This window comes from Musca autumnalis, unplaced genomic scaffold, assembly GCF_047663935.1.
Source record: "Musca autumnalis isolate F117 unplaced genomic scaffold, ASM4766393v1 scaffold_2, whole genome shotgun sequence".
NCBI classification, from domain to species: Eukaryota; Metazoa; Arthropoda; class Insecta; order Diptera; family Muscidae; genus Musca; species Musca autumnalis.
In genome coordinates this window covers 97,227,389-97,248,141 of record NW_027411755.1, presented here as the reverse complement: position 1 = coordinate 97,248,141, position 20,753 = coordinate 97,227,389, and the positions used below count along the sequence as shown (strand labels likewise).

The window sequence follows — 20,753 nt, the reverse complement described above, 5'->3', positions numbered from 1 at the left end:
AGGCGGTACAATATTTGTTAACATGTGTGGTATTTTGTTAAACTTGAAAAGAATAAAGCCCTAATAAACATGTGCTTTTTTTGTTTTCAAAAGCAAACGATTGAAACAGCTTCTCTTTTTTCAATGAATTACCAGCGACCCCAAACATTTTTCCAAGAATTCTACTTTCTGCGAAAAATTATGCATTTAGTGGAATGATATGGAAACATTCAAATTGAAAATCTAACGAGTTTTCATTCATGTTTTTCAAAATATTCAATCAAACGTTAAAAATTATTAGTTTTTTTTTTTAAATTCCAATAATTTATAGACATTTCCTTATTTTGTTTACATGTACGATGACACTATGTGGTTGTTGTTGAGTTGTATTTGTTGTAGTATTTACTTTACCTGGTTTGTTCTACCATGATTAAAATGCTTATAATTTCGCATGGAACAATTAAAAAAGGTAACATCATTAAAAAAAAAAAAAAAAACGAAGATACATCTCTGCATTCTTCTGTAAGTTAGCCTGGCTGTAATTAAACTTGCAATTGAAACTATCCAACCATGCATGACATGAAAAAACAAATTTTGTTTATTTACATTTATTCAATGAAATGTTTGGTAAGTTAAAAATACAGATATTCTGTGTAATAATATTGAAATGCATTCTTTTATTTTTTTATTACAGTGGACATTAGAATTTCTATGCCGTCTGGAGGGTGTGGAATTTCAGAAAGGTAGAGTTTAAACAGTTCAGGAGATATTACCCATCCCTGCTTCCCTCTACGGGTTTAGGACTTTTTGTTTTTGAATTTCACAAACGACTGCCGTCTGCACATATAGTTAATTAACCAACTGATTACAAAAATGTGAAGATCTTTGGGGGAAGTCCAACTTCCCGAAATATAGGCTTTTGAAGTTCCGAAATTTCCATTGTTTATGTAAACATAAAGGAATATACCCAGTGTAAATGAAACACGAATTGATAATACTTTGTATGTTAAAAACACAACTATGCGCACAAAACACAACTATGTATTTAGAAATGTAAGAGATTGATATGTAGAGAAAAGATGATAAAATAAAAGACGCCAGTTGTTGATGAGTACAACGTCAGGTGTTTAAAAGAACCCGTCGGTAAACAACCTATACGGCAGAGAAAAAACTGATGACGCAAATAATTAATTGAAATGTTTAAATAAAACTTAGGTCGAGAAATGAAAGAAAACTGAAGTATTTTTTTAAGAAAAGAAAATTAGCGAAGCGGTTTGAAAAAAAAACTTTAAAAGAAAATTCTGAAAAGAAATGGTGCATTAATGGCAGAATTATGGGAACTGGGGGTGCCATTCCCAGACACGGCAACAGTTCCCCAGTTTCGTGAACTATTACGGGAAATAGTGGGTGATGGTGGAGCGGCAGCAAGGAAAAGTGGTGGTGAAGCCGAGGCGCAGCAACAAGCGGCTGATAACAAGCAAAAAACTACAGTCGCCAGCACAAACGAACAAGGGCCTACGTGCGAACAAGCCTAGCAAACACAGACACACATCCCATCACAGTCGAACAAGAACGTGTTTGTGAAGAAGCCACTGCAAGAAGACAAGCACACACAAACATAGGCCATACATGAGAATATGGGTATGTACATGCAAGCCAACAAGCCGGCCGTTACTGATGTGGATACACACACGGACACACAAGGCGAACAACAAATTAATGAGCGAGGAAAATAAGAAGTGGGAAACGAGATTCATAGAATAGAAAAGCTGCAGACAAAACTACAGCTACTAAAGTTACAGTATGAATTTAATGAAATAGAGAAGATAAAAAATGAAAAAGTAAAAGGGGCGAACTTTGCAGACATAAAAGGAGCCATAACAAAATTCACAGGTGATGATGAGCAAAGTATCGTCAAGTGGATTAAGGAATATGAAAGAGTGTCTTCGGTAATTGGGTGTAGTGCGACCGAACAATTCTTGTATGCGCGCAGAATGACGGCAGGAAGCGCAATCCTATTTATGCGCTCCTCCCAGGCAAAAACATGGTTGGAGTTCAAGCAAGAATTAAGTGCCGAGTTTAAACGGGTAACAGGAGTGAAAGAGGCCCTTAAAGCATTAGAAAATCGCAAATCGGACCTGCAAAACGAGAGCCTCATTATGCAAGAATTGGCAGAGGGCACCCCACTGAGTGAAGCTGAACTCGTCAAATATATTATAGAAGGTGTCCAAGATAAAACATTGGGGGGCACAATGTCGTTAAATCACTCGGACTTGGCATCATTCAAGAGATGCATACCAAATCATGAGATAATGTTACAAGAGAGAAGCAAGCAGCGGTGGGCCAATGCCGGGGGGATTATTGGAAGTGAGATGTTATAATTGCCAAATGTTTGGACATTACGCTTCAACATGCAGAAAGGAAAAAAGGCCAAGAGGATCCTGCTTTAAGTGCGGAACGTTGGGACACTTCAGAACAAACTGTCCCCAGCAAACAATTGCAGCAGTAGACGAGGAGCAAGAGGGAGACGAAATTGGATGGAGAATGAATAGTTTTGGGGTCTCATTGTTCTGGGACTAAATTTTGTTTTCTTTATTCTTTAATCGATACTGGCAGCCCGTGCAGCTTCATAAATGAAGAAGTAGTCCGTTCGTTGAGCCCCAGTGCTGCAATTGAAGAGGAGAAGGTGTCAGGATTTAGAAGCCTGGACGGGGGAAGGTTTTTTTACGCGGGAAAATAAAAGTAAAACTTGAATTTTTTGGACAGGAAAAAGAATTGAATTTAAATATTATAAAGGTAAAAGAACTGAAGGGGAAATTAAACATAATGGAACTGTAGGTGATATAACTGAAGGGGAAATTAAGCATAATGAAGCTGAAGGTAATAGAATTGAAAGGGAAATTAAACATAATGGAACTGAAGGTGATATAACTGATGGGGAAATTAAGCATAATGAAACTGAAGGTAATAGAACTGAAAGGGAAACTAAACACAATGAAACGGAAGGTAATAGAACTGAAAAGGAAATTAAACTTAATAAAACAGGAAGTGATGAAACTAGAGATGAAGTTAAACCTAATGAAAATGAAGGTAACGAAATCGAAAGAAAAGAATGTAAAGGAAAATAATCTGGGACTAATGAAGAAAACCAAAACAAAATGGAAAACAAAGGAAAACAAATAGATCGTTGGCAACTAGTAGGCAATATTTTTTTTTTGTTGGAAGTTGAAAAAGTCGCACGAGTTTTGCTACCGCTCCAGGGTAAAAAAATATAACAACACCCACAAAGGTTTAATCGCGGATTTCTTTTGTCCAGATACATAACAAAACCGGTGGAACACAACAAAAAATAAATTCACGTTAGTATGGTGATGTACAACCATTATTTTACGAATTTATTGTCACTTTTTATTAAAATTATTGAAAAGATATAAAAACGAATCTAACTCAAAAATTGTTTGAACAAAAACAAAACTAGCTGATAGATTTTTATCGTAATATTGGTTGCCAGCTACAGAGTTGCACACAATTTCAACAACATCTATCAGCTGATCAACTATCACGTATACAGTATTACCATCCACGAATCGTTGTAAGCATTGCCATATCAAAGTCAACCTGCAGCAGTTAAAAAGCATTGCCATTTATAAATACATATATAAGGACTGTTCAGGATGTTTGCGACACCCTTACTTACTTCAAATCAAAAAACTAATGTTTCAATCTGCTAAGAGAACGTTGACGGAAATAATTCCAAGAAAAGCTAAAAAACATCTCGACAAAAAGCGATATTGAGGATATAAAAACCCATATTTCCAATATCGACAAAAAATGCGAAGATCTGAAGACAGAAAATCAAACATTTCGTGTTGAGTTGGACAATCTTAGAGCAGAACGTTTGAAAGATCATGAAAAACTGTAGCATCTAATCGAACAAAACAAACGTAAGAATGTGGTGTTCAAAGGAATCGAAGGTGAAAGCTCTCCAAAAAAGGCTATAGAGGATATCTGTAAACGTGTGCTTAAACTAAACAATATCAAAGTCTCAACTGCAAGAATAATATACCGAAATAACGGAAAGATGGGTGCGATTGCTGAAATACAATCTGAAGTTATGGTATCCACAATTTTTAAAAATGCGAAGAATTTGACAGGAACTGGCATAAAAATAGAACGGGATTTGAGTGATGAAAGACAGCAGGACCGCAAGGTTTTAATGCAATTAAAAACAGAAATACTGCAGATCGATAAAACACACCGTATCTTTGTGAAGGGCAATAGTATAAAAATCGGAACAAAATGGATGCGTTTTTCAAAGTCCAGAGAGTTAATGTCGGGCAAAAACAAAGCCGACGTAGGACTTAGAGTATTATACGGTAAGAAGATAGATAATTTAAACATTGATTATATGTATCTATTAAATAATGCTAATCAAAAAAACTAAAAATTAGCAATATATGTACAAGCAAACCTTTAGAAGATCATAATTTAAAAATTCTTTCGTATAATGTTCATGGCATCGAAAATAAAATTATATATCCAGATTCCTTCAAATACATAACCGGTTTCGACATATTTGCATTACTTGAAACACATGTATGCTCAGATAAAATTGAAATGTTTCATAATTATTTTGTGGGATATCAACTATACTGGCAAACTGCAACAAGAAGTGGTCGATTTGGAAGGGGAATCTGTGGCATTCTTATTGGAGTAAAATTATCTTTACAAAACATCGGTCTGAAATATGTATATATACAAAACCAATAGAGATATAAATTACATCCATATGGAAATTGGAAACAGCACTTTTAACATTATACCTCTTTATATGAGACATGCTACTTGGAACGAAGATTTTGAAAAAGTAGACATATTATTAAAAGAGAATGATCTTGAAAATAAGATAATAATTGGTGACCTAAATATCCGAATTAGCCTGATGCAAACGGAAATTGATGAAGCATATAGATCGATGTTTTTCGGCATGATTGGATAAGAGAAAGTCTAAAGACATGGAAATAAACCCTAGGGGTAGACTTTTCATTGATTTTTGCCATGATCATGGGTTGGTCATAACAAATGGAATGACTAAAGGAGATGAGCAAGGAGAATTTACATTTGTAAGCACAGTTGGGACTTCGGTAAACGATATACATATGAGCCGTATCACAGGATTTTCTCTCACATTTACAAGAATTTAAAATTGACACTAAACTTTGGTCTGACAATATGCCTATAACTCTCTCTTTCAAAATCAAATTAAACAGCAACACAACTAAAACAAAGACTCTACTGCCCAAATTAATGTGGAATATGAATGGAAAACAAGAATACAATAAAAAGAGAATAGAGAGAAAAAAGCTTTAAGTGGCTCAAGATTTTCAGAAAACAAAGCACAAGTGAGAACAGGTTGAAATACGTAAACAGTAATATACGCTATAAAGATATATGTCAGAATGCCAAACAGGAATATTATGCGCTATTGGATACAAAACTAGAGAGCGTGCGAGGCAGTAAAGACTGGTGGAAAATTGCCAAAGAAATTCGGAATGATTGCAATGTGGAAGGAATATCTGTGGCAACTGAAGACATGAAAGTACACTTTGAACAACTTCTAAACGAGCCCAAAATATATACAATACGCCCAATGGTGTTTGATTGATGAAGACTTGGATAAACAAATTACACTAAACGAAGTAATAAATAGCCTTAGGAAGGCGAAGATAAATAAGGCTCCTGGTGAGGACCGCATACCATATGAATTCTAAAAAATGCGCTAACACAACTTCTGCAAGAAATAGTTAAGTCTTTTAATGCCTTAAAGTCCAATTTACATATGCACATTAAATGATTTCGTTTTACGAAATCCTAGAATCAAATGAAGTGTATTAACATCTGTTTTTTTGCGCCATTTGCTTACGCACACAATCGCACATACACACTTATACAATAACACAAACACACGCACACAATATATTTATTCCGAGAAATAGGAATTTCACAACATAAATGTGTACCAAATAACTTAAATTAATTCTAAAAACAAAAAACATAATTTTTGCAAGTTTTTTAAACATTTATTTTCACTTTTGTCATCGTTTGAGTATTTTTGTTTTTGTACAACACACACAAACAAACAAAGACATCATAAAACAGTTGCATTTTTGGTAGTTTATGACAAAAAAACTGGGCTGCTTATAATAGTATGGTGTTTTCGTGCGTTGTTTAGAATAAATGACGCAGCTAATGTCATTTATTTTTGTATGGCAAATGACGCAAAATGTTGCCTGTTTTAGCAAATAAATCACGAATCAGCTCTAAATGACGAAAAAATTGCTAATGTAAATTGGACATGAGTCCAATTTACATATGCACATTAAATGATTTCGTTTTACGAAATCCTAGAAACAAATGAAGTGTATTTACATCTGTTTTGTTGCGTCATTTGCTTACGCACACAATAATTTTAATTCCGAAAAATAAGAATTTCACAACACTAATGGTTACCAAATAACTTGACTTAATTCAAAATTGAAAAAATTTAATTTTTGCAAGTTTTTTAAACATTTATTTACACTTTAGTCATCGTTTGATTATTTTTGTTTTTCTACAACACAAACAAACAAAGACGTCATAAAACAGTTGCATTTTTTTGTAGTTTATGACGAAAAAGCAGAGTTGCGTATAATAGTATGGTATTTTCGTGCGTTGTTTAGAATAAATGACGCAGCTATCGTCATTTAATTTTGTATGGTAAATGACGCAAAATGTTGCCTGTTTTAGCAAATAAATGACGAAAAAGTTGCTAATGTAAATTGGACATTATATACGATATACGAAATCGAACTAGCTTTTATTACCAGTATAATATATCCGATATTTAAGAAAGGCGACATAACCCATTCATGTAATTATCGAGGTACATCATTTATGAATAGTTTACCAAAATTATTGATGGGTATATTAACTGAAAGATTGTCAGCATGGGCCAAAAACGTCGCAAACTAAATGAATATCAATCTGAATTCCGCAAAAACTATTCAACATCAGACAGTATTTTTAACCTTACATCTATAATACACCTAAAGTGGTGCAAAAAGAAAAAACCTATGCTTTCTTTGTAGATTTCAAAGCAGCTTTTGACACTGTTTCTAGAAAATCTATGATATACAAACTAAACAATATTGGAGTGTCAACCAAGATGGTTAAAGTCATAGAAAGTGTTTACAAAGAAACAAAATTTATGGTATGGTCAGGTAAATATCTCTCTGAACAATTTACCACGACAGCTGGAGTAAAACAGGGTGTTTGTTGTCCCCATTACTTTTTGCGTTATATCTGGATGATTTACATGAATATATTGGAGGTGGTATTGAGTTGGACGAGCTTAATATACGAATATTGCTCTACGCCGACGTTATTGTTGTTTTGGCGTCAGAAGTAGATACATTACAGTGGATGATAAACAAGTTAGAAGAGTATTGCGATATGTGGAATATGACTGTAAATTTGGATAAGTCGAAGATAATGATATTCCGGAAAGGTGGAAGGATCTCAAGAAACAAACAGTGGCACTATAAAAATCAACTTATATCGATAACATCTGAATTTACTTACCTAGGAATGATAATTACTCCTCAACTAGCGCTTAAAAAACACATTCAACATAGAAACAATTTGTCAAAATGCAGCATTAATTCAACTTGGGAAAGTTTTCTAAATAAACCCAACATTACTATCACATCTAAATTGAAGCTTTTCTCGGCAGTATGTAGATCCATAAACCAATATGGAGCGCAGATATGTGGATACCAACATTTTGAAGAAGTGGATAAATTAGAAACTAGATTTTGGAAAAAGTCTTACAACTGCCAAATTTCACACCAACTTATATACTTCGATTGGAGCTGATAATAACCACATTTTTGAATTAAAAACTCATATGAACTATATAATTCGTGTGTTATTCGAGTATGATGACAATCGATTGCCTAAAATTCTGGCAAATAAAATCGTACAAAATCAAATATATTGGGCAAAGGACGTTAATTCGCTTCTAGTTGAGAACAACATTGAATCCATCGATTTAACTACTAACAAAAATCAATTGATTGCGAAAAGAGACTGTATCATAGAATTGCTAAAAACAAAATACAAAGGCAATTACACAGGTAGAGCCACTCAAACAAGTCGTTTATACTCGAAACTGGATCCGACTTTAGGCCAATGCTATATATCATCTAAATTAACAACATCTGAAAAAATGTGGATATTTAAAGCCAGAGGCGATATGCTAAAACTTATCTTTAACAAATATGAAGTAAATAGAAACCCTTTACGCTCACTGTGCAACACGATGGAAATTGATTATGTTCTTCAAAAAGGTTACGCTTAGTGAAGAAGATTTGATACAAGCATTGAATGGAAGTGTCATAAATTTGAGTCAGTTAGCAAACTTTATACAAATTTGTGTGCAATACCGAAATCAATTATTAATTGAATTTAAATTTTAAATCAAACTACACTTTTTCAACAACTTCATAATGTATTTTCATATATGTATATAAGGCAGACGACAGTATGTCAATGCCTTCATTATTCAAATGAAACCTTACTATTTTTTATTTCTTTTTTTAACTATCGCATTGCTTTACGCGTTAAATGAAAATTTAAAATGTACTACTACTATTGAAGATAATAAAGAAGAAGAGTGGGATATTAATCTGCAACTGAACATGCGGGAAAAACAGACAATGGAAAAAGTCATCAAAGGAAAGTATTTGGAGGGGATGAATAGGGATCCAAAGATTTCAGATTTCCGAGCATCGATAATAGTGACGTCGGGGAATGCAACGTATTGTTCCCCAAGAAGACTATCATTCTCAGAAAAGTAAGAAGTCAACAAAATTATAGCAGATTTGTTAGGGAAAGGAATTATACGACCAAGCAGTTCCCCGTACGCGTCGCCGATTGTTCTCACAAAGAAGAAATGTGGAGAAACGAGGATGTGCGTGGACTATAGGTCCCTCAACAAGATAATAGTTAGGTTAGGTTAGGTTGAAAAGAGGGGCGAATATAAGAATCGCCACATGCCCGTATGGGGCATACACTTAAGCCAGTGTAGGCATGTTGTGCGCTCTAAATTCGGAAGCCTAAGGGGAATAAATTGTTTATTGCTTCATTTATTAAAAGAAAATAAATTTATCAGTCAAGAAATTATGTGCCATTGACATAATCTCTTAAGTTTTGAACTCGCTTGCCCTAATTTGGTGGAGTTCTGGTATAGTGTTATTTCCTAGAAATTGGTTTCTTAGCGTCGCGAAGGCTGGGCAATGACAGAGATAGTGTTCCAACGTTTCGTCGACTTCTCCGCATTCGCTGCTTTCTGCACAACCTATTTTGTGCAGGTGTGCTTGTAGCCCTAGGTTTCCTGTAAGGATGCCTGTCAGTCTACTAATGCCTTTTTTACTCATTTGAAGGAGTTCCTTTGTTTTATCCTCGTCTGGGTTTCCCTAGAGGATTTTTGTATTTTTCCCTTTCTCTTCAGTATTCCAGAGGGATGTATGGGCGCCGCTTTTAAAGTCTTAGCATTATCTAGGCTTATCGTAGCTTGCTCTCTGGCTTGCCTTGCCAAGGAGTTGGCTATCTCGTTACCCCTAATCCCTTTATGTCCTGGTACCCGTATAATGTTAACAGAACCATGGTGGGAGTAGTCGCTGATTGATTTTTTACACTGCAGGACAGTTTTTGATTTCACCGTCTTGCTTGTTATTGCTTTAATTGCTGCTTTACTGTCCGTTAGGATGTTTACAGTGATTGGCCTTGTGTTAGCTTTAAACCAGTTCAGACACTCTGTGATCGCTCGGATTTCGGCCTGTAGGATCGTATTATGATCCGGCAATCGAAGGGAGATTCTAGTTTCCTGGTCTTCGATATATAGACCCAGACCCATTCTCCCCCCTAGAACGGCCCCATCTGTGAAACCACAGCTTCCAGTCGGCATCCGTTCCAGGGTTCCATCGATCCACACATGTCCCTGTCTGGTATTAAAATTTCACACAAGGCGGATTCAATTGTTTCAGGTATACGGTCTGATACAATATGATCTATTGACTCACCCGTTGTAACCTGTAATATGCTTTGGTGGTATGTTTAATTAATTCTTTTGAAATGTGGATTTATCGCCGTATCCTAAAAATTCGCTGGACAGACCGCATTTCAAATGAAGAAGTGCTACGACGGATGAATGTCGAACGAGAAGTTATACGCAATATAAAAAGCCGAAAAACATCCTACTTAGGACATGTAATGCGTAATGAAAAATATAAGCTGCTCCAAGCCATTATTCAAACAACTATAGAGGGAAGAAGACCGAGAGGCAGAAAAGAAACATCATGGATAAGAAACATCCAAGAATGGACGGGTCTACAAGACGAAAGAAGCCTCCTGAATGCCGCAAAGAATAGGAACCTCTCTATAATATAATAAATCATATATACATATACATGCATATTGAATTGTTAACAATGTAACACATAATTGTATGATCGCTAACACCCGAATACGGGTTGGCAAATAAAGAAGAAGAAGGTATGTTTGGTGGTCTCTTACGATGCGATGGCTGCCTCATACCTTACTTGAATTTCTATTGGGTGGACAAATAAAATTGTCTCTAAAGCCCTAGTTGGTGTAGTCCTCATTGCCCCGCTAATACTTAAGCAGCACGTTCTTGTGACTTTTTGCTGCACTTTTACGTTGCATTTCTTGTCCGTAGCTGACCACCATACCACAGAAGTTAGAATCGGTCTAATTACGCTTCTGTATAACCTGTGTGTCATCCTAGGATTGAAACCCCATTTTGAGCCTATAGCTCTTCTGCAGGTTGACCAACATCTGTGGGCTTTATTAGCCCTTTCCTGAATATGGTCTCTCCATTTAAGTTTCCTGTCTAGAATTACTCCCAGGTACTTAATTGTTGGAGAAATGCTTATCATCTTATCTAGGAAAACGGGTTCTTCTTAAGCTCCTATTTTCGTTTTCCTAGTGAATAGACATAATTCTGTTTTTTCCGGGTTGACATTTAGACCTCTCGGTATGGCCCTGTTGTATGCTATTTTTAGAGCCGTTTCGGCCCTTCCACAGAGTATATTTGGATACTTTCCCCTAAGGAGTATTATAACGTCGTCTGCATAGCAGATGGGCTCAAATCCTTCGTCGGTTAAGATCCTTAGTAGACTATTTATGGTGGTAACCCATAGGAGAGGTGATAGTATTCCTCCCTGTGGCGTCCCCTGACCAACTTTGTCTCTTTTTGTTACGTCTTGTAGCGCGCAGCTTATCCATCTATTCCTTAGCATGTGGTCTATCCAGTGCCTCAAGGCCCGGTTTACCTGAAACTCGTCTAAGGAGTGGATTAGCGTTTCGGTGCTGACGTTGTTGAACGCTCCTTCGATGTCGATGCAAACTGCGAGAGACGGACGATAAGATTTTGGTATTGCATAACTTGACTTGCCGGGCTTGGGAATGAATACTACCCTTGCCTCTTGCCAAGCCAATGGAGTATACGCAAAGTTTAAGCAAGCATTGAAAATCTCGACCAGATTGGACGAAATATAGTCCACTTCCCTTTGAAGTAAGGCTGGGAAAATCTGGTCTGGTCCCGCTGCTTTGTATGGTGAGAAGCTCATTATTGCTTCTTTAATCATCAAGTTGTTGATTTTTGGTGCTTCTTCTGATGCATAGGCTATCTGCATCGGTGACACTGTGTGTGCCGTAGTACTCGACGGGAAGTGCGTTCTCAGCAGAAGGCTAAGAGTTTCCTCGGTTGTTTCCATCTTTTTACCCGTCTCATCAACCATAAGCTCGGGTTGTGAGTGAGTTTTAGATAGAAACTTTTTAATTTTAGAGACGTCATTCACGCTATCTACCTGTTCACAAAAAAGCTTCCAGGAGTTCCGTTTGGCGTTTCTTGTCATTTTGTTGTATTCTTTTAGTTTTGTTTGGTAGTTGTCCCAGAATACAGCTGCTTTTTTACGTTTTACCCTATTTTAAAGTCTTCGGACCTCTTTGCCTTTGTTACGAATTTCCCCTGTCAACTTTAAAGGTGACTGCATTACAGATGTAGTACGCCTTGCCCTTTGTCTTTTTAAGACTGGATAGTGAGAGGTCGTCAATTCCAACCACAAGGAGAGTGCCATCCTCTTTCTCCTCCCTGTGGAAGACTTCCCACCTCTTCACTTCCAAGGTCTCATTTTGCTTGCCAAAGACCTCGAGCATGCGTTCTGTCTCGAACTTGCAGCCATACCCTTTGACGTAAACCGTCGCTTTAGTCAGATGAGGTACCTCGTCCTTCCTCACCAGCTTCAATTTGCCGCCTTCCCAAGGAGTTGTCACACTGTTGATGACTTCCTCGAGAGCGGCCGGGTTCGCGTGCGGTCCCAAGTGGTATACTAGGAGGTCCCCTTTGAGCTCGCTGCTGACTATTTTTATTGGCCCACTCTTTAGAATGTGTTCCAGTATTTTATCGCTGACCATATTTTCGATGGCCTGCTGATGTTCTTTAGGTAATCTGCCGGACCCTCTACTGGTATTGATCACTGCATAGCACCTCTCGTCCCTGTAGTTCTTCCTGGCCACCTTGGCGTAAGTAGATGGCGGCTCCGAGCCAGTCTTCCTCTTCTGGAAGGCCCTGGGCTTCTTATCAGAGCCCTTGGTACTTCCAGAGGATTCCGCGGTCGCGCTCGCCTTCTTCGTGCCCGAGCACTCCTTTTCGCCCTCCGTCGAAGGGTTCTTTGGGCAGTCTCCTTCGCGTGGGTTTTGAGAGGAATTGCTTAGGGCATTTGATGGTGGGAAGCTCATTTTCTTCTTACTTGGTTTGGCGGTATTTTCTTCCTCTGGAGATCTGATCCTCTTCGCCGCTTCCGAAGAAGTGGAGGGATTGTTGATCTCTTTTGGTGCGGCCCGCTGTTTTTTGTTTAGCTGTGCCTGGATCCTCTTGTACCTACGTCTCTGGGCTCCAGTCCACCGAACTTTTTTCTCCGTTGTAAGTTTAGATATGCTTTCGCTTACCTCTTCTACCATCTTGTGGACCTACTCGTTAACGGGCTTCTCCACAACGGTGGTGTTGATTTTGCAACTGCTGTCAGATTCGGAGTCAGGGTCGCTCCCATCCTCGGATGGCTGGGTCCAGATTAAACTCTCCCTTCGCTTCCCCTTCTCCTCATCTTTTTTACCTTTCGGTTGCGTGCTTGTAGCAGTACCGTCGACCACAGATTGCAAGGCACCCACATCTGTGGGAGATGTTTGCTCACGATCGCTTGATGACGACGAGGTGTGACTCGCAGGCAGATCACTATTCCGCCGGTACTGGGTTATTTAGACCCTGCACCGTAACTTTTATTCCTTCTTTGTCCTCCATGTTTGTTTTTTGTTTTAGGGGAACACCCCCGTAGTCAGTTTTTTGTCCGCGGGAACCTCAGAGGTTCCAGAGGTAGGTGGTCGTGCCACTCCACCCTAGACGGGTCATGTCACAAGTGATTTCCCTCGTAAATGATAGAGTAGCACGACCATCCACCTCCCCCTATCCGCCGGTGGGGACGCGCCCGGTAGGAGAACTGACAAATTATCCAATCCGTTGATAGAGGATTGTTTAGAATACTTAGAGGGGAAGACTTTGTTTACCATTATGGATCTGAAGTCGGGATTTTATCAGGTTGCCATGGAAGAGGAAGCAATAAAGTATACTTCATTTGTTGTGCCAAACGGGCAATATGAATTTTTGAGGTTGCCATTCGGATTAAAAAACTAACCAGCTATTTTTCAACGATTTATTGCGGGAATTTTTAAAGACTTCCTGGAAAGGAAAGGAATGAAATTGTGATCTACATGGACGACATAGTTATAGCATCAAAGACATTAGAGGAGCATATTCAGCTAGTGGGAAGACTTCTGAATAGATTAGCGGAGTACGGACTGAAACTCAAACGCAATTTTGCATATACTGAGATTGAATATTTGGGATATAAGGTATCTAAGAGAGGCATAGAACCCGCTGAAGGCCACGTAAACTCAATCAAACAGTACCCAATGCCGAAAAATGTTCGGGAGGCTTTTTTAGGGTTATGTGCGTATGTTCGTAAAGGGATTTTCACTAATAGCAAAGCCTTTGCGCTGACAAAGGACGGCGTTAAATATAGGATCACTGATGAGTATAAGGAAGATGTGGAAACATTAAAACAGCACTTGACATCTTGCCCAATACTGGCAATATATAACCCCCAAAGAGAAACAGAGTTGCACTGCGACGCAAGTGCGGCGGGGTTTGGTTCAATTCTCATGGTGAAGCAAGATGATAATTTATTCCACCCAGTGGCCTATTTTTCGAAAAGAACGACGGTTGCGTAAAGTAGGTATCATAGTTTCGAACTGGAAACGTTAGATATCGTTTATTCTCTGAGAAGATTTCGCGCATATTTCGAGGAAATAAAGTTTAAAATCTTAACGGACTGCAATTCATTAACGTTAACACTGGCAAAGAGGAATATAAATAGTCGAATAGCAAGATGGGCGCTCGAGCTTAGAAGAGGGAACCGTGGGAGGAGTAGTATATAGGAAAATTAATGATGAGCTAAGTAAAGTAGGTATCATAGTTTCGAACTGGAAACGTTAGATATCGTTTATTCTCTGAGAAGATTTCGCGCATATTTCGAGGAAATAAAGTTTAAAATCTTAACGGACTGCAATTCATTAACGTTAACACTGGCAAAGAGGAATATAAATAGTCGAATAGCAAGATGGGCGCTCGAGCTAGAGAACTATAACTACACTATTGTACCCAGAGCGGGGACGAAAATGGGACATGTGGATGCGTTATCTAGAATTGACCAGGATAATAGGGTGGTCGCGACCATAGAGTCAAAGGACATAGATTTTTAACGGTGCGCAGCACAAGCAAGGAACAGGAGATAAGTGAATTGAAGCGGAAATTAGAAGAGGGAACCGTGGGAGGAGTAGTATATAGGAAAATTAATGATGAGCTAAGATTCTTTGTCCCGAAACTGATGGAAAATGAGATAATCAGGAACATACATGTAAAGTTGGGTCATCTAGGGGTGGACAAGGTATATCTGAAGATGAAGAATCATTACTGGTTCCCGGAAATGAAACAAAAAATCGACGAATATCGGAAAAACTGAGTAAAATGTATAATGTATTCGGCTCCTCATAAACCCAACGCAAGGGCACTACACAGTATTCCAAAAGAACCGAGACCGTTCCATACAATTCACTTAGATCATTTGCTCCGCTGCCCACTTTACAATCAAAGAGAAAACATATTTTGGTAGTCATTGACGCGTTCACAAAGTTCGTCAGATTATATCCAGTTCTAACCACAAGCACTAAGGAGGTCAAGGCGGCACTTCTCAAATACTTTGATTACTATAGTAGGCCAGTTAGATGTATTACTGATAGAGGAAGTGGCTTCACTTCAGGAGGATTCGCAGATTTTTTGAAGGAAAGAAATATAGACAATGTGAAAGTAGCTGTCCAAATGGTCAAGTGGAGCAAGTGAACAGGTCTTTAGTAGGGATGTTGGCTAAACTTAGTGAGCCAGTAGCACATTCTGACTGGGTGAAGCAGCTTAGTAAAATCGAATTCGCATTTAACAATACGATTAATAGGTCTATTGGGGATACTCCAAGTAGGGTGTTGTTCGGAGTAAACGAAAGGGGTGAAATTGTGGATAAGTTATCGGAATACCTAGAGGAGAACCTTTTGGGCCCGGGGGGGATAATACGGAGATCCGAGATAAAGTTGAGGGTGCCATCGCCAATATGCAAAGATATTACGAGAAACGATCTGAAGAGAAAGGGCACAAAATTAACTCAAAGTAAATACATTCAATAGAGAGAGAGATCACAATATTTTAGAAACAAGATTGAAATTTGGAATATTAGTCCTTGGATGTATAGAATTGAAAATGAACCGTATCACAGACCACGTTCGGTATAGTCCCCATAAAAAAGTGTTTAACCAAATTCTCCAACAGAATTGAAGCAATAACTAAAAAATATTTCAAATAAATATTACCCATATAGATTGACGTTTTGGTGTATCCCAGAATTTTCACCCACATTACCTCTTATTTGGCATTTTGGGTTCTAAATCCCGCAGAAAATAGCTTTCGAAAGATATTTTATAATTCAAGGCAATTAGCATAATTTTTTAAAATATCGTAAGTTAAATGGATTTTGGAAATGCTTTTGGTGGGAGAACCTCCAAGCAGAATGTGGTGAAAATAGAACCACGTTCGAATACAGGGATTGCAATCGCGAATATGTCGAAGAGTGGTTGGAGGATATAAACAGTTCGGCCCGAACGCCTTTTCTTCTTTAAAGTACATATCCAGATATCACACACTTCAGTCCCATTAAAACAAGTTTTTTATTATTGTAAGAAAATAATACCCCGTTTACATATAATCGGATTAACCCAGTGGGTTTGGGTTTCAGCTGTCATTTCCATTGCTTATACTTCAACTAAATCCTCATAAAGAAGGTTAACCCTGCAAAAATCTGTAATATAAACGCCGTGTAATTTTCTTTTATGACATAAAAACCCCAAAACTTTACTATTTTACCAAATGCGTTAGAGGCCGTAAAATCCAACTAAAAATTCAGAAAATTACATTAAAAAAGAAAATTAAATTAAAATCAAAAAAAATTAAAGCTAAACTCGACTAATTTCCACACGAAACCCATGGTAGAACAAATACAAGGTAAAGTTAATACTACAACAAATACAACTCAAACAACAACCACAAAGGAATTTGTTTTTGTTTGTAAACCTTAGTGTCAACGTAAATGTAAACAAAACAAGGAAATGTCTATAAATTATTGGAATTTAAAAAACTAATAATTTTTCACATTTGATTGAATATTTTGGAAAACATGAATGAAAACTCGTTAGATTTTCAATTTTAATGTTTCCATATCATTCCACTAAATGCATAATTTCTCGCAGAAAGTAGAATACTTGCAAAAATGTTTCGGGTCGCTGGTAATTCATTGAAAAAAGAGAAGATGTTTCAATCATTTGCTTTTGAAAACAAAAAAGCACATGTTTATTAGGGCTTTATTCTTTTCAAGATTAACAAAATACCACACATATTAACAAATATTGTACCGCATCTATAAGCGGTGTTTTAGTGTGCGGCATGTCGTTCGGACATGGAGGAGGTTACATGTCAATGATATGAAGCCGTCTTTATGGGAAATAGTTTTTTTTTTCTGATGAATAAATTTGTTCTTCAAAAATATATATCCCTAATATACATCGAACATAGAAATAAATACATAAAATATCGAATGGAATTTGACACTAACACTACAACCCAGTTCAGTCAGCTGGGTATTGCAGCTACCTTTTCTTGTTCTACCATGCACGAAACCCATATTTAAATTGAAGAATTTAGAAAAAATGGGCCTTACATTTATTTACCCCTAAACATATAAATTAAAATAACTTATGAGTTACAAAACTATTTAATTTATTTAAATACCATTACGGTATATCAAAAATACAAAAGATTCCGCAATAATATATTTACAGAATTCACACATTTATTTTATACCTATAAAAGGTCATCGTTAATATTGTATAAAATATCAATTTTAAATGTACCGTTTTTCCGTTCTGACTAACTATTTCTAATTATTACATATGCCATTGAGTACAGTCAATGCTCTAGTTCAATACTGTACTAGCGTTTCATAGTTTCCTTCAAGTCCATTTTTTGATTTTCTGAAGGATGCGTAAGAAATCCTAGACATCGCTGCCCCTTGAAGAACGAACGCTCGGATTGTCGCGTACGTCTCAATTTCTTCCGCCACCACACGTACCATCGCTATTGGCACAAAAACAAGATCACAAGTGAACCTCACAACTACGTCGGGAATCACCGGTTGGGACTCTTGCTTTTGGGGAGCCCCATGTAGAAGGGTGTGGTGGCGATTATCGAGGTGGCTCCTCGCCAAACAAGCTCTATTTTACCAGCAACAACATTATCTCTTACGAAATGGTGATTATATCGATATGTTTGGCTGGGTTACTTTCTTTATTCGATGCCATACCAATACTACCTCGGTTGTCTTCAAATATTGTAACTGGTTGATCCTGTCTAATAGCATCAAGATCTTACGACAAACCCATGGTACAATTATTACAGGTAAAAGCAAGTGTTGTTGTACAACAATCTATACAACAACCACATAGAAATTTGTTTTTGTACGTAATACTAGTGTCATAACCATATGGGCAAAAATGTAAACAAATATAAACACATTTTGAGGGTTGATAAATATTGTTTTGAAAAATGTTAGATTTTCAATTTAACATTTCCACTAAATTCCTTGTTAAGAAGGAGTTTTTTGCGGTATGTATGTACATATATCTCTAAATAAAATACTCACAATCAATAATTGATTATTTTTCAGATGACATCAATAATTATGAAGAGGACGAGGATGACAAAACCTATTGCATTGGAGGATGTCGACAGTCTTTTCTGCACCTTGCTTGAAAAAAGATGCTTCCATGTTGTGTGACACATTCATAGGGGCACCGAAGTGACGCCAAGAGCCGTCATATTATGATGTGGTCAACAATCCAATTGATTTGTTGAAAATACAACAACAACTTAAAACTGATGTTTATGAAGATTTGGATGAGCTGGTGCAAGACTTTGAGTCTATAAACTCGACACAACAGATAATCAAGATGCTGTGGCATTGTGGCAATATGTTACAGTTCACAAACAAAAACTACTCGAATATAAATTTGCCGATGAAAAGAAGTTTGACTTGTACAGCCGATGAAGTTGGTACCGGTAATAAGGAAGATGACTTGAATTTATATGAAGAACTATTTGCATCTGTAATGATATCGGTGGATAGCACAATGAATGACCGGCCATTGCATAGAATGTTTTTGCGACTGCCCTCGAAGAAAATGTACCCTGATTACTATGATGTTATTGAACATCCCATTGATTTGAGATTAATTGCCACAGAAATGCCTGTCAATTCAATGAACCGGGTTCACAAATTTACAAAGATGCTAAAACATTGAATATTTACCCAAAGAATTGGAAACGGGTAAAGTGAAACTCATAAAGAGGCCAAATCATTGATGAGTGCTGCCATTGCCGCCCTCAAAGAGGAAGTAAATAGTTCATATGATGAAGAGACCAGTAAAAAAGGAACATGAGCAATGTGGGCCTTATTCGATCATCATTAGAATGCACCAGGTTTCTCAAAGAGCCTCCACTCGGTACATAATTACGGAAGCTACCTATGCGCGTATTCTATCAGAAATATTTTGAACTTCTAAAATATGCCATTTCCATGTGCCAAATGCACAAGAAGTTAAATAAAGGAGACGATACCATGAAAAACGTTTTTTAAAAAAAGTTTCCACATTATTGAGCTAACATGAGTCGGCGTGCATTGATGTATCGTCACCATAAATGCCCAATGTCGTAACTAATAAAATAATAATTTCACAGGAGAAGCAAAAAACGTTTTAAAATGAAAAGCTGTTTTATAGAATATCCATCTTATGAAGGCGAGTAAATGGGATATCAATCAGATACGAATGGGAGTAAGTAATGAAAACAAAACCGCGGAAACACTTGGTTTTGGGATGCGCCATTACAACAAAATCTGCAATGTTATCCCATTTTTCGAAATGAATTTTCTTGAATAGAATCGTTTTTTTTTACGTAGAAGCTTGAAATTTTGCCAGATTATGTGCTTTAGTCTTATGTATTAGATTCAATCAAAAAGCGAATTTTGATTTTTTTGTATTGGTAATAATTAAATATATTTCAGTAAGAGAGGCTTCTTTTCTTTTTTAATTGTTAAAGTAGCGGAATAGTAATAAAACACTTTATTAATTTTATGTACATATTTTTATTGTATTGAGGAAGAATAATTTTTAACCCATATCTAAGTTCTCAAAAAACTAAACATTTTAATCATTTATTATATAGTGTATGTATGTATACATATAAACCAATTTTAATTATGTAATATTGAAACCATGGTACATTGCACCATGTGTTGAAACACAGAATATAATTTAGTTATTTACAATGAATATATTAAAAATTAAAATTTGTTTTTGAATGAAGTATAATGTGTTAATTGAAATGCGACCCATCCTGGATATACACATTTTATTGTAATTCGCACTCTGGTTCGAAATCTAGAAAAGCGAAAAAGTTATTCGAATTAAAAAAGTGATTAATTATAAATACATTCATATGCATGTAGATAAAAAAAGAGTTATATAAAAATACGGAAGGAAAGATTTTAAACACTAGTTTTTGGTCACTAGATTAAAAGATTTTTAAACCCTCAGCATTTATGCTAATGAGGGTACATACACTTTCGTACTTTCATAATGTGTATTTGAAGATATTAAACAAAAAGTACATTAACAAGATTACATTGCTGTCTTGTAGAGCTTTTTGGAAGCCTTAATATTTGCTTTGTCATTTTTAATTTTTTGGTTAAGATGTCTAATCCTAAAATAAATTCTACACTTGAAAAAGAATCGCTTGATCGATTGGGCCAAATGCGGGTTTTAAAGAATTTTATTGAAAATGTACCCTTGGCTCCATTCAAATTACTATGGACACAAAGATCGCCCGGGTGGCACGGGTTAACGCTAACCAATCGTCATAAAATGTCAGATATAAGGGTTTTATG

The 20,753-nt window shown here is 36.7% G+C and overlaps 1 protein-coding gene and 1 pseudogene across 1 annotated transcript; both read left to right on the top strand.

The window, feature by feature from the left end:
• The first annotated feature begins 508 nt into the window (after positions 1–508).
• Positions 509–20,172, top strand: LOC141394329 (uncharacterized). Its single transcript, XM_073968594.1, has 3 exons — positions 509–606; positions 674–4,355; positions 18,477–20,172. Exons 2-3 carry the CDS (start codon positions 4,061–4,063, stop codon positions 18,560–18,562), a joined length of 381 nt encoding a protein of 126 aa, XP_073824695.1. The 5' UTR covers positions 509–606; positions 674–4,060; the 3' UTR covers positions 18,563–20,172.
• LOC141394328 (protein polybromo-1-like) lies at positions 18,532–20,172 on the top strand (annotated as a pseudogene).
• Positions 20,173–20,753: the final 581 nt, after the last annotated feature.